At 39.7% G+C, this 19881-nt stretch overlaps 1 protein-coding gene across 1 annotated transcript; it reads right to left on the bottom strand.

Annotated features, from left to right (window-relative positions):
• Positions 1 to 2397: 2397 nt before the first annotated feature.
• On the bottom strand, positions 2398 to 19715 carry LOC110211084 (17-beta-hydroxysteroid dehydrogenase type 6-like). The gene is given in 9 exon segments (XM_020990274.2): positions 2398 to 4591; positions 4593 to 4642; positions 8516 to 8679; positions 12099 to 12288; positions 12291 to 12356; positions 14726 to 15057; positions 16879 to 16923; positions 18949 to 18999; positions 19563 to 19715. Coding segments are annotated over 6 exon segments (957 nt in total). The 5' UTR covers positions 15039 to 15057; positions 16879 to 16923; positions 18949 to 18999; positions 19563 to 19715; the 3' UTR covers positions 2398 to 4417.
• Between the last annotated feature and the right edge of the window lie 166 nt (positions 19716 to 19881).

Below are 19881 nucleotides of genomic sequence, written 5' to 3'. Positions count from 1 at the left end.
AGGGCCTCTCAGAAGCCCAGGAATTTTATTCTATGCCCTAGTACATGGTCAATTTTTGTGTATGTGCCATGTACTGATGAGAAAAAAGTATATTCCTTTCTATCCCCATTCAATTTTCTCCAGAGGTCTATCATACCTAACTTTTCTAATGTTCTATTCACCTCCTTAACTTCTTTCTTGTTTATTTTGTGGTTAGACTTATCTAGTGCTGAGAGGGGGAGGTTCAGGTCCCCCACTAGTATAATTTTGCTATATATTTCTTCCTGTAACTCCCTGAACTTCTCCTGTAAGAATCTGGGTGCTATACCATTTGGTGCATATATATTTAGTAATGATATTACTTCATTGTCTATGGTGCCTTTTAGCAGGATGTAGTTTCCTTCCTTATCTCTTTTGATTAGATCTATTTTTGCTTTTGCTTTGTCTGAGATCAGGATTGCTACCCCTGCTTTTTTTACTTCAGCTGACGCATAATATATTCTGCTCCAGCCTTTTACCTTTACCCTGTATGTGTCACTCTTTTTCAAATGTGTTTCCTGTAAACAACATATTGTAGGATTATGGTTTTTAATCCATTCTGCAATCCGTTTCCATTTTATGGGAGAGTTCATCCCATTCACATTCACAGTTATGATTACTATCTGTGTCTTTTTCTCCATCCTTTTTCCCCCTATTTATGCTTTTCTTTCTCCTTTTTCCTTTCTCCCCTTCACTAGTGTTTTGCTTTTGACCACCGCCTCCTTCAGTCCCTTCCCCCTTTTATTATCCCTTTCCCTTTTCTTCCCCTTTATTCTTACTGCTGCTTCCCTCCCTTCTTTCCCCCTTTTCTTTTCCCCTCCCTTTTCTTTCCCCTTTTCCCTCCTACTGCCTATAGGGCAAGTTAGATTTCTATACTTAACTGATTATATTATGCCCTTCTTGAGCCTAATCTGATGAGAGTAAGGTTCAAACAATGCTCCCCCCTTTCCCTCTGCTGTAATAGGATTTTGTGTCTTTTCCTATAATGTAATTTACCCTTGTCTGCCTCCTCCTTTTCAGTACCTTTTCTAAGATTAGATTGATCCACTTATTTGGATCCATTTAACTTGATTAGATTTTTTTTTATCATTACATCAAAGTCAACTAATATCCACCCTCTTTATGTATACTCCTTTAACAAGGTGTAATAACAATACAGTTCTCAAGGGTTGCAAGTCTCATATTCCCTTGTAGGGGTTTAAACAGCCCCCCCCCTTATTAACAGCATATTGTATCCTTCTGTCCCATTTACCTTTTTAAGTCCTTCTTGAGTCCTGTACTTGAAGATCAAATTTTTTGTTGAGCTCTGGTCTTTTTATCAGGAAAGTTTGGAAGTCTCCTATTTCGTTGAATATCCACCTCCTCCCTTGAAAAATGATGCTCATTTTTGCTGGGTAATTATCCTTGGCTGCATTCCAAGCTCCTTTGCCTTTGGAATATCATGTTCCATGCCCTGCGGTCTTTTAATGTAGAAGCTGCAAGGTCCTGTGTAATCCTGACTGTGGTTCCATGATATTTAAATTCTTTCTTTCTGGCTGCTTGCAGCACCTTCTCTTTCATCTGGTAATTTTGGAATTTTGCTATTATATTTCTTGGTGTTGTCAATTTGGGATCTCTTTCAGGTGGTGATCGGTGGATTCTTTCTATGGTTATTTTCCCTTCTGGTTCTAGGACTTCTGGGCAGTTTTCCTTTATGATTTCCTGAAAGATACTGTCCAGGCTCTTTTTTTCATCATGATTTTCAGGTAGTCCAATAATTTTTAAATTGTCTCTCCTCAGTCGATTTTCCAGGTCGGTTGTTTTACTGATGAGGTATTTTACATTTTCATCATTTTTTCATTTTTTTGTTTCTGTTTGACTGATTCTTGCTCTCTCATAGAGACATTAGTTTCCATTTGTCCAATTCTAGTTTTTAACAGATTGTTTTCTTCTGTTAGTTTTTGTACTTCCTTCTTCAACTGGCCAATTGTGTTTTTTAGGGACTTGTTTCCTTCAGCATACTCTTCTGTTAGATTTTGTACTTCCTTCTTCAACTGGCCAATTGTGTTTTTTAGGGATTTGTTTACTCTTCTGTTAGTTTTTGTCCTTCCTTCTTCAATTGGCCAATTGTGTTTTTTAGGGACTTGTTTTCTTCAGTGTATTTTTTTTCCAACTGGCCAATTGTATTTTTGAAGGACTCTTTTACCTCTCTCATTTGACTATTAAAATCCTTCTTGAGCTCTTCTAAGAAGGCTTTTTGGGCTTCAGACCAGTTCATATTCCCTTTTGTTGTTGCAGATGTGGGTTTGTTGACAATGTTGTCCTCTTCAGAATTTCTGTCTTGATCTTCACTCTTCTCATAATATGAGTCTATGGTATTTCTTTTTACTCATGGTGTTTCCTTATTCCCTGGCCTTTAAAGAGATTGAGCTCTCCTGCTGGGGAACAGAGGGTACTGACCCAAGCTTCTTGTGTTGGGAGCCTAGGTCTTGGTCACTGGCTTTGCGTTCTGGGGCCTCTTATGCTGGGATTTGGAAGCTGTAGGTTTCTGGCAGCTTACCTTGTGTTGGGCTGGAATCAGCAAGGCTGGAACTTTCAGGCAATTCTAGGTTGCCTGCTTTTCCTTTCCTTTAGCTTTCTTCTGCTCCTTTTAGATGGCTGCTGCAGGATGTTTATCTGCCTGGGGCCCCCTGCAGTGTTGTCTCCCTCGTTTCTGCTAATGCACCAGGAGATTCCTTTGCAGTGGAGTGCGAGGCTCCTGGTGGTTTTCTGAGCTGGTTTCCACCGGTTCCCCCGCCCTCACTGAGGCACTCGGAGGTCCAGGTGTTGGTGTTTGCCTGCTCTACCACCTGGGCTTCAGGATTTCTTCACAATTGGAGGCTTCCTACAGCTCACCTGGTGTTGGGTTGGAATCAGCAAGACTGGGGCTTTAGGAAGCCTTTAGGTTGTTTTCTTCACCTCCTTTCAGATGAATGCCGCAGGGTACTTATCCGCCTGGGGCCCCTTGTTTTTGCTGAGGCACTGGGAGACCCATTTGCTGGGCTACTGCACTGCTGCTCCTTGTCTTTCTTCTAGTTCAGGTGTTCCAGGGTTTTTTTTTTTTTCCTGGGCTGATATTTTCTGGGTTTGCAGAGGTTGATAGGGGAGAGTGAGAGCGACTACCTTTTCACTCCGCCATCTTGGCTCCCCCGGGAATTTTATTCTACAGAAGAGGCAAAATACATACTTTGGCAATTAAGTGATCAATAATTTTGGAGAGAACAGTTTCAGTTGAATGACGACAATGAAAGCCAGACAGTTGAAAGTTAAGAAAAGAGTGAGAGAAAAGGAAGTGGAGGCATCCACTTAGATGACCTTCTCAAGACTGGCCACAATCCTGGCTAAGAATTGACTAAGAATTATCTGTAAAATCAGGGTTACTGATTTCACAACTTTTGTTAACTGGTAACTAAAATTTTCCATTCATCTGAGATAATCATCAGCAAATATTAGAAATGGGAAAAGAGAAACTTAACTAGAAGTAGATGCACTGGGAAGTAACTTGTGGGAAAAGACAATAGAAACACCAGTTGTGAAAGCATAGAAGTCTGGGGCCATTTAGTGTAGGGGCAAACATCCTTCCATACTTCAGCAGTCCCAGAAGGCAATATATTGTTCTATAATATAGCACATGAAGTACATAATAATGTACGTAAGAATAACACAGTCATTAAGAAAAGGATCGTGTTCAACAAAAGATTGTAATAATGAGTATTTTCATAATAGTATTTGTAAAGCATTTTAAGGTTTGCAAAGTTCTTTACAAATATTCTCTTTGATCTTCACAAAGGCCCTGGGAAGTAGGTGCTATTATTATTCCCCTTTTAGAGATGAGAAAACTGAGGCAGACAGAGGTTGTGACTTGCCTGGGTTCACACAGCTAGTAAGTACATGAGTCTGGATCTGAAGTGGGATCTGGCTGACTCAGCATACTGTGTTTACTGAAGTGGATAAATATGCCCTACATTTTGGGACAATTTTTATCTTTAAATCATTTTGTTTCTTTGGTACGTGAAAGGGAAAGTTTCTATTTTCTGGAAAGTTGAGTTGGATAGAATGCCTCATTCTCTAGTGATACCAGATAAATGAGGCTCCTTCACAAAGGATTAGGATGGGGGCAGCTAGGTGGCACAGTGGATAGAGCACCGGCCCTGGAGACAGGAGTACCTGAGTTCAAATCTGGCCTCAGACACATAAAAACATTTACTAGCTGTGGGACCCTGGGCAAGTCACTTAACCCCATTGCCTAGCCCAAAAAAAAAAAAAGGATTAGGATGGGAATCAAACCTTACAAAGAATAAATTTCTTTTAAAAAGCTACAGAAACACCATCTTCAAATTTCAAACTGTTCAGTTCCTTCTTCACAAGTCAGCTTTCCAATCTATCTGTAGACAGCATGTGCAGGTTTCTGAATATTTTTAGACAAAATATGATCTAACAGTACAGTAGGCAAATACGATATAGGAATAAAGTAGAATTGAGCATCCCAACCAGCTGAATAGCGATAGCGAGGGTAAGAGGATGTCAGAGCATGTTCCATACAGTCGGTTACCAGGGCGCAAGTTCGAGTGAAAATTTTCCACTGCCTCTTTGGTAGAGCTGGCAGCTGGAAAAAAGAGAAAGGAAAATGTGCTTAGCTTGTTTGTTCTTCACTTTTTCAGTCTAAAATCCAATGGCACAAGTTTACAGAAATCCAAATGTAACCACTGGCTCATACAAATCCAGATGATTTGTGCCTTTGGACAAAGCTATGGACAATTACACCATTCATTCAGCATTCGAAGAAAATTGATTCGACTTCTTCAAAATAACTGAAACTTAAACCTTGAAATAAAAGCAACCTTCCTTTTATAAGTTTAAATAAATGATCAATAAGTAATAATATCTAGCATTTATATAATGCATTTTAAGGTTGTCAATGTGTTTTGCAAATATCTTGTTTAATTTTCACAACAGCCCTGTAAGGTATGTGCTGTTATTATTCCCATTTTACAGATGAAGAAAATTAGGTTAAGTGACTTACGCATAGCCACACAGTAGTAAGAGTCTGAGGGAAGATGAAAACTCAAGTCTTCCAAACTCTAGGTCCAGAATTTTTTCTACTATATAACCTAACTGACAATTATAAATAACAAGTCCCTGAGTATCCTAACAAAATTAACTTTTTTCTTATTTCCTATTTCTTATTTCAAATCAGAGATATGTTCCCCCTAATGAACTGAATTGAAAGGTAGCCAAACCCCTGGTATGATGGAGATGGCAACAAAAGGAAGTTAGGAGAACCTATATGATGTAATGGGAAGAACATTAGATCCTTGATCAAAGAACCTGGGTCCAAATCCTATCACTGCTGCCTGTGTGGCCCTGGACAAATCATTTAACTTCTTGGGGGGTCTCATTGCCTCATCTGTAAAATGGAAAAGTTGGTCTAAATGGATCCCACCCAACTTTAAATGCTATGAGTCTATGTGGGGAGTTTGAGTCCCAAATTAGCATGTTTCCTTTGTGATATGTTCCTGACTCTGAGATATCCTTTCCATAACTGATTACCAACTCTACTGTCATCAGAACTCAGGGCTTTCTCTTATACTGAGAGCAAAGGTGTCCAATACAAGGCTCCTGGCCCAGCATAGGGCCCACAACCCCCAAGTGTCACAAAACTAGATTAAAGTGTTGTTAGGAAATATTTAACAAAATAAATAGAAATATAATAAAACATAGATAATATTACATTTTAAAACTAAATCAATAGAAGGCCCACAGGGATCTTTATGTACAGTCAGTGACCTTTGTTTCTATTTGAATTTGATACCAACAGTGTCTACAATTATAGCTCCCAGAACTTTACTTCTCTCCTTTAATCTGGACTACAATGTCACATTTCATCAGTCAAGACCAACAGCCAGCTCCTACCTATAAGACCTCAGATGGCATAAAAATTCCTGCCTTACTTGGTTAATTTTGTATATTAAAATTTTCATGCGATCAAATTTGTTTAAAATGAACAATACCTACAATCACTACTTAAAAACTCTTCTTTCTCCCACCCTCCACCTCAAAATAACCAGTAATTCTCACCATATTTATAAACACAGCTATTAATGAAGAGGATGTGTTCAAAGATTCCTCTGGGTTTTTACAGTTTGTTGACTAAAACAAAGCATTTGATTCAAAAATATAAGGCTATCTTAAAGGCTCTCTACCAACAAGGTCTCTCCCATGAAAGTGGTAAGACCATAAATCATCCCTTGATAGATACTACAACAGAGACAATGATGATTGCTCAGATTACTGATATCAAATGAGGCACAAAACCTTCAGACAAATGGATTCAAATCCTTACTTTCCTACTTTTAATCTGAAAAACTCAAATTGAACTTTCCCAGGCCTTAGTTTCTTCAACTGTGTGAGCCTTAGAAGTGTGGCCTTCACCTTAGCTGATCCCAGAGAGGCCTTATTGCCTCCTCCTCTTCCTCAGGCAATACTACAGACCCAGCACCAAAGGGAATAGACCTTCCTCCTATCTACTCCATTCTCAAGCCAACTTGGCAGGCAATGCATGGTGTCATTAAGAAACTACCACAATGTGTGGTCTAGTTGGAAGAGCCCAACATACCCAGAAGACCCAGATTCAAATTCTTCCTCTGACACTTCTGAACTGTGTGACCACAGGTGAATCGTTTAATCTTTCTTATTCTCCATTCTCTCACCTATTAAAAAAAAAAAAGGATAATAATACCCTAGAGCTCCCCCTACTGACCTTGTTGAGAGGATCAAATGAGATAAGGTCGGTAGATTTGCCAACCATGCTGTGAAATAGGCCAAGGGAAAGTATTATTGGGATTCTATTCTGTGGGTCTGGATTTGAGTCCCTCATCTGTTTCTCAACTACCTGTGAGACTGTAGAAACATATTCTTTGGGCTTCAGGTTTCTCACCTGTAAAATGAGGAGGTTAAACTAGATGGACTCTAAAACCGTGATCCTGTGACCTTCAGAGTTCTATTAGATGGTTTCAGAAAAACCTGAGAAGACTTATATGAACGGATGCAAAATGAAGTGAGAACAGCTAGGAAATCATTGTACATAGTACAGATTATACAATGATCAACTGTGAATGACTTAGCTATTCTTAGCAAAACAATAATACAAGTCCATTCTAAAGGACTTAATGATGAAAATGCTATAAGAAATGATGAGCTCAATGATCTTAGAAAATCATGGAAAGACTTGCATGAAACGGTGAACAGCAAACTGAGCAGAGCAAAGAGAACATTGTAAGGCCGTGAGTGTGGCCTTTTGACTGAATTCAAGTTTCACAGAACAAATCCTTTTATTAAGGGGATTTATTCTGTGAAGTTTAGATTCAGTCAAAGGGCTGCACTTGAGGACCTAGAGGGTCATAGGTGGCCTTGAGGCCGCAGGTTCCCTGCCCCTGGTGTATAGTAACAGCAATATTGTTTTAAGGACAATTTTGAGCAACTAAGTCATTTTGACTATTATACGTACACAAATTAAAACTAAAGGACATATGAAGAGAAACACTATCTACATCCAGAGAAAGAACTGATAAATGGAAGTAGTACAGATTAATTTTACTTAAGTGTTGTGTGTGTGTGTGTGGTGTGTGTGTGTGTGTGTGTGTACACCAATTTGTGTCTAATGGTCACCATCTCCAGGGTTGGAGGGAAGAAAAAAAAAAGAAGGAAAAGAAATTTACATGATAACTATTGTATATTTAGAAGAATAGCAAGTTGTGCATAACAGATTTGCAGTTTCATGTGCAATTATCATTTTATTATACTATGTTATAGAAATGCTTGTTTTATTCCATAAATTAAAAATAAAATATTTTATTAAAATGCCATCCACCTCAAAAGAAAGAACTGATGGAATCTGAATGCAGATTGAAGCATACTTTTTTTTCTTTATTTATTTTTCTTGAGTTTTCTCTCTCTTTTTTAAAATCTGTGTTCTCTTTTGCCACATGGCTAACATGGAAATGTGTTTTATATGACTACACATGTATAATTTATATCAAAGTGCTTGCCTTCTCAAGGAAGGGAGAGGTGAGGAGGGAATTTAGAACTCAAAAATTGTTAAAAAAAAAAAAAGGAGTGTTAAAATTGTTTTTACATGTAAATGAGAAAAAATAAAAACATTGTTTTTTCAAAAGATAACACAGGAAGGGTAGTCTGGAATAAGGGCAGAAGAGAGAAATTAGGAAATAAAATTTGGAGAAACTCTAAAAAAACATGAAGTACTATCTAAGTGTGAGTTATGTGCAGTAGTATTGAAAGATTTGTTCCCAGACGATTTGTTATTTGAGATATCACTATTCATATAATCCTAAAATCTACACAAGCATATCATTTCCTGCTGAAACACCCCCCTCAAAGATATTCTTTTAAATGCCTAAATTCTTCCTTTTATTTCCCACTTCATAGAACACACTATCTCAGTCAAAATAAAGAAACTCACATTTCTCATAGAATTCTTGTCCATAGCTTTCTTTAATCTCCGCTGAACTTTTATTCCAAGAATTTTCAAGGCTCTGCAGGATCCTCTGGCTGTTGGTCATGTTTGTTTTGAAATAGCCAGGCTCAACCATGGAGATTTTCACCCCAAAATGTTTCATTTCAAGCCTGAAACAGATTCACCCAAGTTAGCACAATGGTTTAAACACACCCTCAATTTTAATGTTCATAGGATGAAAATACAAATTATTCAAGAACTTGTGAAATCTCTCATGAGATCACTACTCATTAGAGGTTATCTAGTCCAGCTGTGTCAAACTCAAGCAGAAACAGATCCCTGCAGGCTGCAGATTAACTTAGACAATGTTGGTCAAGTCCCTGCTCTGAGACTTACCAGCTAACTAGGTGGCCCCTGGTTTAGTCTTTTAACTTCTTTGAAATTCTGCTTCCTCATCTGCAAAATGAGACTAATAATACTCCCATGAGTATTCACTTCTTCTCAACAGTGTTTTGAAAATCTAAACAAAAGTTAAAATGCTATTGACTGAGCATTTATTAAGTGCCTCCTATTCTTCAGGTACTGTGCTAGGCACTGGGTATCAAAAAGAGAGTCCCTGCCCTCAAGAAATTCACAATCTAATGAGGGAGACAAGAGGCACACAGCTAAGTACAAGCTTCTCCCACAAGTCTCTCAATATTGATTAGTTCACTCAACAAACAATTGTTAAGTGCCTTCTGTATGCATGGCAGTGTGGCCTAATGAATAGAGAACTGCCCTTAGAGTCAAGGAGAACTGGATCTAAATTCTGCATCCCACACATACTGGCTAGGGAAAGTCACTTGGGCCCTGATTGCTCTCAGGCAACTCTGTAAGACTAGAAATAGCAAATCTGCATTGGGAGTGGGGCTTCTACTTTGGGAGCTTCCTAGACAGATGAAATCAGAGGAAGGAAGGAAGGAAGGAAGGAAGGAAGGAAGGAAGGAAGGAAGGAAGGAAGGAAGGAAGGAAGGAAGGAAGGAAGGAAGGAAGGAAGGAAGGAAGGAGGAAAAAGAAGGCAAGAAAGAAAGAAAGAAAGAAAGAAAGAAAGAAAGAAAGAAAGAAAGAAAGAAAGAAAGAGAAAGAAACGAAGGAACGAAGGAATCCAGACAGGAAAGGAGAAAAAAGAAGACAAGAAAGAGAAAGAAAGGGGGCAGCTAGTTGGTGCAGTAGATAGAGCACCGGCCCTGAAGTTAGGAGGACCTGAGTTCAAATCTGGTTTCAGACCAAACACTTGACACTTACTAGCTGTGTGACCCTGGACAAGTCACTTAACCCCAACTGCCTTAAAAAAAAAAAAAAAAGAAAGAAAGAGAAAGAAAAAAAGAAGGAAGGAAGAAGAAAATAGAAGACAAGAAACAAAGAGAAAGTAAAGAAAGAAGGGAGGGAGGGAGGAAGAAAGGAAGGAAGAAAGAGATTTATAAACTTCAGAACTCTATAGGTGCTATTATTACTTTCATCCCTCTGACTTAAAATAATACCACCTTAAGGAAACAAAGGAATGTGTCAACTTTTGTAATGATTCTCAGTCCATCTCTTCAATAATGGTTTAGAAAATTTAAGTGTCAGTCTACTGACTGAGCAATTATTAACTGCCTACTATATTCCAGGTGGGCAGCTAGGTAGTGCAGCAGACACAGCACCAGGCCTGGAGTCAGGAAAATCTGAGTTCAATTCAATCTCAGAAGCTTGCTAATTGTGTGACCCTGTTTGTCTCAGTTCCTCATTTGTCAAAGGAGGACACACCACAGAAAGAAATGGCAAATCACTCTAGTATCTTTGCCAAGAAAATTCCATGGACTTATCCATGAGTAGAGTGAGATACAGCTGAAAGACTGAAACAACAACAATGTTCCAGGCGCTGTTAGTCACTGAGGATACAGGAGCCAAAAGAGAGTCCCTGCCCTCAAGGAACTCACAGTCTAGAGGGGGAGACAACACACAAACGCCTACATAGAAGCTATATGTAGGAAATAATTAACGGGGGGGAAAGCACTAGAATTAAGAGAATTTGGAAAGGTATCCTGATCCCATAGAAGGTAGGATTTTTGCTGGGATTTACTCCTGGGCAGCCAAGAAACAGACATAAGGAAGGACAGCATCCCCAGCCTGGGACAGCCAGAGAAAATGCCTACACCCAAAAGATAGAGTGTCCTGTCTGTGGAATTCTGATGACAGAAATATGACTAGCCACTTAAGGTATACAATAGGACAAATACAAATATGCTTGGAATCCTCAGTCTGAAGGGGAAATGTAGACCTTCTCTTGCTAATGATCACTCCTCTGCTTGTATCCTTGATCCCATCTCCTCTAGGAATGTGCCTTTTTGATCATCTCCTCTTTTTCCTTAATTTTTTTAATTTAGTTTTAGGCAATTGGGGTTAAGTGACTTGCCCAGGGTCACACAGCTAGTAAGTGTCAAGTGTTTAGTCTGAGGCCAGATTTGAACTCAGGTCCTCCTGACTTCAGGGCCAGTGCTCTATCCACTGCACCACCTAGCTGCCCCTTTTTCCTTAATTTTCAATTTCTCCTTAGCCAATGGCTCCTTCCCTTCTGCTTACAAATATGCAATACAACATATCTTCCTCATCCTTAAAAATCATTTCACTTGACCTTATTGCTGTTTTTGCTGTTGGCTTCTTCGGTAGCATTCAACTCTTTGTGACCCCCTGGATCATAGCGTGCCAGGCCCTTCTATCCTCCACTTTCTCTTGAAGTCTGTCCAAGCTTATGTTCATTGTTTCTATATACTATCTATCCATCTCATCCTCTGCCATCCCATTTTCTTTTTGCCTTCAATTTTTCCCAAAATCAGGGTCTTGTTCTCTCATTATGTGGCCAAAGTATTGAAGCTTTAGCTTTAGTATCTTCAGGAGACACTGCTCTCTCCTGGTTCTCATTCTGGCCACTTCTTAGCCTCCTTCACTGCATCACCATACACACCCTACACCCTTCCCACTGAAGTTCCCCAGGGCTCTGTTGTAGGTTTCTTCTCTCTCTAGCCTCTCTTTTGGTAACCTTGTCAACCCCAGTGGATTCAATCATCATCTCTTTTCAGATGACAGTCACATCTATATATCCATTCCTAGTTTCTCTTCCTAGTACATAATAGGTAATGAATAAATATTTGTTGATTTGGCTGAACTCTAGGCCCGTGTCACCAACTGGACATATTGGACATCTCCAGTATGGATGGGACATCCTACAGGTCTCTCAAACTCAAAATGTCCAAACAAATTCATTGTCATTCTTCCTAAATCCTCTCCTGTTCCTAATCTCCCTGTTTCTGTTAAATGCACTACAATCCTTCTAGTCACCCAGGTTCCCATTCCTGAAGACATCCTCAACTCCTTACTCACACTCTCTCATACCCAGTCAGTTGCCAAATCTTGTCAATTCTACCTTGACACTTTCACTTCACTCACATGGCTGCTGCCCCAAGTCAGGGCCTCATCTGCTTGGAGGATTGAGATACTCTCCCTGATTCCATTCCCTCTCCCCTGGATGGATGCATTGATGTTTGCATGAATAAAGGATAATGATAGTTACCTCAGACAATCCGAAAAGGCTTCCACTCCATACTTGGAACAACAGTAGGGCACTGAATAGAAAGCAAGTCTCCCCATGATGCTAGAGACATTGACAACCCTTCCCGTGGCTTGTCTCAACATTGGTAGCATGTTTAGCGTCACCTCAATTACTCCAATCAGGTTTATATCCATTGTCTTCAAAGGTTCCCCTTGTCCATCATCTCAGTGCAAACATCTGGAAAGATAACTCCTGCATTGTTGACAAGGCCCCAGAGTCCTATAAAGATATAAATCAAAATCGCAAGTGCGTTAAAATGTACCACTGGAAAGGCATGTTAGAGCACACCTAGATAACCTCAAGTATAGACTCTACCATGTTCCAACCCTAATGAATTTAATGAGAGGCGGTAAAGTATAGTAGAGAGAGCATTGGAGACAGGAAGGCCTCAGTTTGGGCCCTGCCTCTGATATGTATTAGTTATATGATCATGAACATTATCATTACCATCATTAGATTATAAGCTTCTTGAGGTCAGGGACTGTCTTTTGCCTCTTTTTCTATCCTCAGCACTTAACATAGTGCCTAGAACATAGTAGAGGCTTTATGAGGTTTACTGATTGATTGATTGATTGATTGATTGATTGATTGAACAAGTTATTTAACCTCTCTGTTCTAGGCAACTCTAAAAGACAAATGAGTTGCCTATTTCCATTGGCAGTTCCTACACAAGTGAGTTCCACACACAGATGAAATCACAGATAAGAGTCTAATTGTTCAGTTGATTGATATAATAAGAAATCTAGCATACCACCAAGTACAAAAATTCCTTCTTCCCTAGATTTGGAGCCCAAGTCCAAAATATATTTAGAAACACAAAGGTTTATTACTGCACTATAAAAAATAATGAATGTTATTACTACTGAGAAGCATGGGAAATGCTGATACAAAATGAAGTAAGTAAAACCAGGGGAAAAATATACACAATGATTACAACAATGGAAGGAATAACAACAAAACCATGGAAACTGAATGGTACAAAATTATAATGACCCAGTTTGGCCCCAAAGAAGAGATATGAAGAGGCACCTCTGTTTCCTTTGCAGAGCTAGGGGAATATGGATGTGAAGTACTATATATGATGTCAGACTTGTGATATGTTGGGTAGCTTTGCTAAATTGTTTTCTTCTTTTTTTTTATCCTTTTTAATAAAAAATGGTTTTCTAGAAGGAATTGGGAAGAGGGGCAGGTAAGTAAATGTGGATGACGCAAACATTAAAAAAATTAGTTATTTTTTAAATGGAAAAATAAACTTTAAAAATTAGTAAATGTAGGCTAATTTGAACAGAAATGGAAAATGCTTACATCCAGAAGGATCACACAAGGTTGCCCATATGAGGGGGCACATAAGCTAGGCTTTAAATGATGCTAAGACACATTAATGCATTCCAGCCATGGAGGACAGACAGCCTGTGCGTGGGTACAAAGGCAGGAGACAGAATGCCAAGCTAGGGAAAACAACAAATAGGTCAGTTTCTTTGGGATATGGGCTACATGAAAGGAAGTTATAGAATAAAGTCTGGAAAAGTGATCCACAGCCAATTTGTAAATGGCATCAAATGGGAGGCAATGAGTCACTGGAGATTCTGGAGCAAGACAGAGGTCAGGAAGATTATTTTGGTAGTCGTGTGGAAGATAAATTAGAAAGGGGGAGAGATGGCAACCAGGAGACTATTGCCACGGTCCATGAGAACTAATGAGGACCTGAGCTAGATTGGCGAGCCACATAAATGCAGAAGAGACAAAGAGAGATATTGATGAGGTAGATTTAACAATGCTAGGTAACTAACTGAATATGGGTACTGAGTGAAGAATCTCTAGCATGGTTCCAAGACTGGCAACCTGGGTGACTGAAAAGAGGATACTGTTGGAGGAGAGATGGGCTTAGGAGGCCAAATAATTCATTCTATCTTGAATACATTGAGTTTGATAGCCTAAGGGCATCCTGGGAGAGATGTTCAACAACAGACAGTAAAAATAAAAAATTTGGAGTGATGTCCATAGGGCTCCATGGATTTCTTTTTTTTTTTCCGCTTGTTCATAATAAAAAATAATAGAGCAGAAAAAAAGAAAAGTGGCAATAAGTTATTGCCTAAACAATTATCATGCTTGCTTTGTGATAAAAATCAATTTAAAAAAAAATACCTTGTAAACTTACTTTCTAAACAATCTAAGTCAAGCTTTTTGGTGCTTTAAAGATTATGCCTCTAAATCCTTTAATTAGGGACAGCTAGGTGGTGCAGTAGATAGAGCTCTAGCCTTGGTGTCAGGAGGACCTGAGTTCAAATCCAGCCTCAGACACATGACACTTACTAGCTGTGTGACCCTGGGCAAGTCACTTAACCCCAATTGCCTAACCAAAAAGCAAAAAAAAAAAAAGCCTCTAAGTCCTCTAATTCCAAGATGGAAACAACACCCCCAAATCCCCAGTGCTCATTTTCCAAGGTAAACTATTGATCATATGAAAACAATACAAAAGGCCTTCACGTCCTCCTAAATGACAAAATGAAGCTTTCAAACATCACACATCCCTTCTTCATGCTTAACAATTTAAGAAAAATGAAATAATGGCTCTCTTTCATTCGTACCTTTATTTCCCACACGCTCCTTCACCCACTGGGCAGCTGCAGTGATGCTCTCAGTTTTGGTTACATCCAGGATCACTGTCTCTACCCTGTCTGAAGTCTCACGCCTCAGCTGCTCGGCCCCTTTCTCTGTCAGACAGGCTGCTAGCACCCTCATGCCTCGAAGGTCCAGTTGCTTAGCCAGTAAGTTACCAAATCCAGAGTCACAACCCGTGATAAAGACATATTTGTCTCCAAGGTTACTCACCACCTGCCTCTCCCGGTACCAGCGAAACAGATAGTAAAAGCCAATAAGGCAGACCAGGTACAGCCACATGGAAGCGATTGGTCTTTCACTATTAATAAAGCAAGTAAAAAAAATGTTAACTGCTCTGCTGTCTTTTAATCCTCCAGAAGCCCCTTTTCTTTTTCTTATAATTTTCTTTTGGACCAGACCTGTGATTTCATTAGTAGCAAATTCCTAGCAAAGAGAGCTATCTCTACCAAAACAAGTAAGTACCTACTCTGTAAGGTATAGCCTTAGAGACTTGCCTAAGTCATTTAGAAGTCAAGTGATTTGCCTAGGATCACATAGCCAGTATATGTCAAAGGGACAACTTGAACCCAGGTCTCCAAAGCCACTTTTGGGCATTGGACTATATGATTGAGGTCCCTGCCCACTGGAAGTTTCCATGATTCTGGTGCTGTGTTAATGTGGTCATTTCCTCAATGCTTAAAGAACTTTGGAATCAATTATATGACACGGGAGACACTGGCACAGGACTGCCTGGCATGGTGTGCCTTCATCAGGGAAGGTGCTGTGTGCTCTATGAGCAAAGCAGAATTAAAGTAGCTCAAAAGAAATGTGAGATGCACAAATTTAGAGAATCTATCCCCAAATGTTCATATGAATTATTTGTGTCCAACCTGTGGTAGAGCGTTCCAAGCTCGTACTGGTCTGATCAGCCAGTCAGACACATTGTAACTTGACTAACATAGTGATGTCATTTTGGTCCTCTTCAAGAATGAAGTACAACAACCATGAAATCATAAAAATGCTTAGCAGTCACTCATTAGGAGCTTCCCTCTCTGGCATGCCGAGAATGCTTCCCTGCACACCACAGTCATGCCATGCCATCCCTAGTTATCCTGATCTCAAAGCTCAAGCAGACACATGCATTTCTGGTCTCCCTCCACTTCCATCTTCTGTTTTCTGGGAGGGGTAGATCTACATCCCTCCCTACATGAAGATCAAACCCCATTTTCCCCCATCAGATAAACAGATAGCCTGAATCCCTCTCACTGGTATTACATGGAGTAGAGTGACTCACTGACAAGGAATTCCTTGAACAGGTCAATCCACAGATTCCTAAGGCTGGTATGAGCAGGAAGAAGGCAAACCATGCTCCCTAAAGCAAGTAATCCCCCAACTAACCCACTTCTCAAGAAAAGTTCAAAGACATTTTTAGGGCACTGAACTGGGAAGGCTATATGTAATTTTACCAGGGCCAACTCTAGATAGATTCTTAAATACAGAAGAGCAGAAATAAGAATTTTTTTTAAAATACAAAAGCCCCTCAAAAAAGTTAATACATGAAAAGTTTAATAATAGCAATAAAAGCAGAAATGTGAAATTTTCTAGCCAAGTGCAGCTCTAACCTAACATACCCCAGGAATAATAAAGAACACCAGAGGAAAGAAAGGTTTTTTTTACCTTACGAAGAGTTGAAATCCGGCCTTAGAAACTTGATACTTACTAAATGTGTGTCTATGGGCAAGTCACTTAACCCCAATTGCCTCACCAAAAAGCAAAACAAAACAAAAAACCTTACAGAACTACTCCTCTTTCCTACTTAGGATTATCACCAACACGATCTGCTGGAGGGGCTTCACAATGGAGATCTAGTCAGAAGAACAGATCCCGAATCCTGAATGTTCCTGTTAGAGAATAGCCAAGGTGGCGAGACCAGGGACAGGCTACCAGGAGATGAGCTGAAACCCAGACATAGTTGAAGAGGACCAGTAGATAGAACTGCAGAGGATTTGGGAGGGTAGGGAAGAAGCTAAAACCAAAACGGTAGATATGTATGAGGCTCCATACTTGGAGGCTAGGTAGAGACAGGCCTGGGTGATAGAAAGAGAAAGTCTGCTACTACCCTTAGGAGGGTAAGACATACCTTGACTCAGCACAGTTGGAGGCCCCTTATAGTCCAGATAAATTCCTGAGCAGAGAAAGAAATTCTGAAGCCATATAGGAAAAAAACAAATTGTTGAATCGTTTTTCCTGAAAAAGTCAGAAATCTAGGCAGGGTGAATTTAAATATGACAAATGTTTTCAGACCAGTCTTTGGTAGTTTAGATAAACTTTGCTCATTAAAAATCACCTTTGTGAATATAAAAATTTTAACTACATTTTAGTCAGAGGATAATTGCAGATTCACTAACAATTTTTAAGTAATAAGAGCTAGCATTTTTATAGCACCTACTATGTGCCAGCATTATTATAAGCACTTTGCAAATACTATCTCACTTGATTCCACAACCTGCGAGACAGATGCTATTATTATCCCCATCTTCATAATACCAATAATAACTAATACTTATAGGGCACTTACAGTATGCAAGGCACTATGCTGAGTACTTTACAATTAATATCTCATTTGAGCCTTACAATAACCCCGGGAGGTAAGGTGCTATTTTTATCCCCATTTTACAGATGAAGAAACTGAGAATATATCAGAGGCTCTCCCATGGCCATAATAGCTAGGAAGTACCCAAGGAAGGAGTGGCACTGAGATTCAAGGTCTAGCACCCTACCAACTACACAACCAAACTGCCTCAGTTTCAGAGCTCCCTATTTGGGGAGAGGAAAAGGAATAAGTCTAGGGAGCATGTCAGCTGGGAGTTTTACCAGGCACTACACGGAATGCAGGGAACAAGGATAGCCTAGATTTAATGGTTTGTGGCTATCTGACCTCTGGGAAAGAAGAGGCTCGATCTAAGGGAAAAGGTGGAAAAGACAAAACTCCATTTACAGGGCAGAGCCTCAGCTGTTGAGTCATGCACATTTGGGGTTTTTCCTAGCAAAGATACTAGAATGACTTGCTATTTCCTTCTCCAGCTCACTTGACAGATGAGGCACTGAGGCAAACAAGGATAAGTGACTCACCCAGAGTCACACAGCTAGTAAGTGTCTGAGGCAGATTTGAACTCATGAAGATGTCTTCCTGATTCCAAGTCCAGTGCTCCATGCACTATGGCACCACCTAGCTGCCCTTATTTTAGCTAATATGTTGCTATAGGTAAATTATTGAGGATAGAAAGAATGATTCAACAGTTAAAGAGAGTTCCCAGGCACCAGAGTCATGGAGATCACCACACTGAAGAAGGCAGGGAGTTGGAAGGTCGTAGCGAGAAGCCTGATGCTCAGGTAAAGAAATTCAGAGGCCAACCTTCATATCAGCAGACAAAAATCTTAGAAATCTATTACTCAGCCTCAGAGGAAGAAGTATTACTCTCTGCATTCCTGTTTTAGTAAACAATTTTCTTCTTTTGCTGGATTTCTCATTTATGCTGTTCCCTCTTCAAATACATATGTCAGAGGTCAGAAACATAACCCATGAGAAGGAATAACAGGATCCATTTGTTGAAATATTTGCATATCAGACATGTCTGGACCACCACCAATACTATCACCATCCTTGCCAGAGGAAAATATCCTGGGATTTGCCTCTGCTTGCTTGGGAGATTCAAGAATAAGATTTGACATCGAAATTAAAAGGGACAGCCCAAGTCTTGTGAAACAATTTTTAAAGCTCCCTTTTCTCTCATTTTCCAAAACCTGCCCCAGGACTGGCCCCTAGTCTTAATTGCCATAATCAATCTACAAGAAAAGGCATGATTTTAAACTCCTTTGCCCCATTACTCAATTCCTCAGTTCCCATCTCTCCAAATAACACTTCACTCTCACTCTCTTTCATTACTTCCCAAACTGAACAGTCATTATTAGCTCAGGGTCTAAGATTGGGCCAGACTTTCAAAATAAATATTTTTCTAATCCCCAGCAAGTATTCATCTTGCTCTCAGTTAAATAGTAATTAATCCCTACAAAGACTAAAGTTTTGGTTGAGAATATTTTTAACATCTTAAGCCCCAAAGGGGTTTATACATTTTAAGACCAGAAGGAGAAAGAACAATGAATTTTGACCCAAAAGAACCCAAGTTGAAAGATCAACTCTGCAACTTACCAGTGGTGTTATCTGTGGAGGAGGCACTTCACTTCCCTGCAACTTTGTTTGCTAAGGTATAAAATAAATTGGTTAGGTTAGATGATCTGTAGGGTACCTTCTAACTCAAATGCATGTGATGCTATAGCTCTTCATGTTCAACAAGGAATTCACACCTCCTGGTAAAATTTCAGGCTCTATGTTGTGAAGATAATCTTCTTGAGCAGAAGGAATTGGCCATCACAGCCCCACTCTGCTTATGCATAAAGCCAAACTTCCTCCTCCCTGACCCCCATCACAATTATCAATTCTCAAGGTCTTCAGACCATGATCATATTTTGTGAAGTCCAACAAACATTAATGACCTACCCACACCCCTAGTGCTGGGAGAGAAAGGGAAGGACACTTCCAACTGTTCTTCAGGCCCAGCAGGAAAAGAATGGAAAAACCAATCCATCAATCAATCAAAAGTGCAAGAGAAAAAAAAATGTAATAGCCTTCCAACAAATGTCTCCTGTTATTTGTGTTTAATTTCACCCCAAACAAGATCCTGAGTACAACTGAAGAACCTTGTCCTCTGAGGATTTTTAAAAATCAGAGAGACCACTGACCACAACTCTCCCATTTCCCCATACCTTGTCCTTGCCTTTTCCCCAATCTACTCTCCACAACGCATCTGAGCAGACAGGTGTAGATGAATTCTCACCTGGTAGAAAGAGACTATTGAATAGTTTCTCAGCTGGGCAAAGTACAAATCACCATCCTGCTGTCTCTCTCCTCCCTTTGCCTTTACATCATCTAAACTGTTTTTTAAGTAGTTGGATTGGTTTTTGTTTTTAAGCAATACCACCCTCTTGTGGTGAAAATTAGACTTGTATCCTTCTGTCCCATCCCAACTGAGCTTCCTAGGCTCAGAACTCAGGGGCCCACGAATCTATGTCACTGATGGAAAGG

Source organism: Phascolarctos cinereus, unplaced genomic scaffold (genome assembly GCF_003287225.1).
Source record: "Phascolarctos cinereus isolate Bilbo 61053 unplaced genomic scaffold, phaCin_HiC Scaffold_1;HRSCAF=81, whole genome shotgun sequence".
In the NCBI taxonomy this organism is placed as follows: domain Eukaryota; kingdom Metazoa; phylum Chordata; class Mammalia; order Diprotodontia; family Phascolarctidae; genus Phascolarctos; species Phascolarctos cinereus.
The sequence above is the reverse complement of the archived record's forward strand: the minus strand, read 5'-3'. Positions and strand labels throughout refer to the sequence as shown.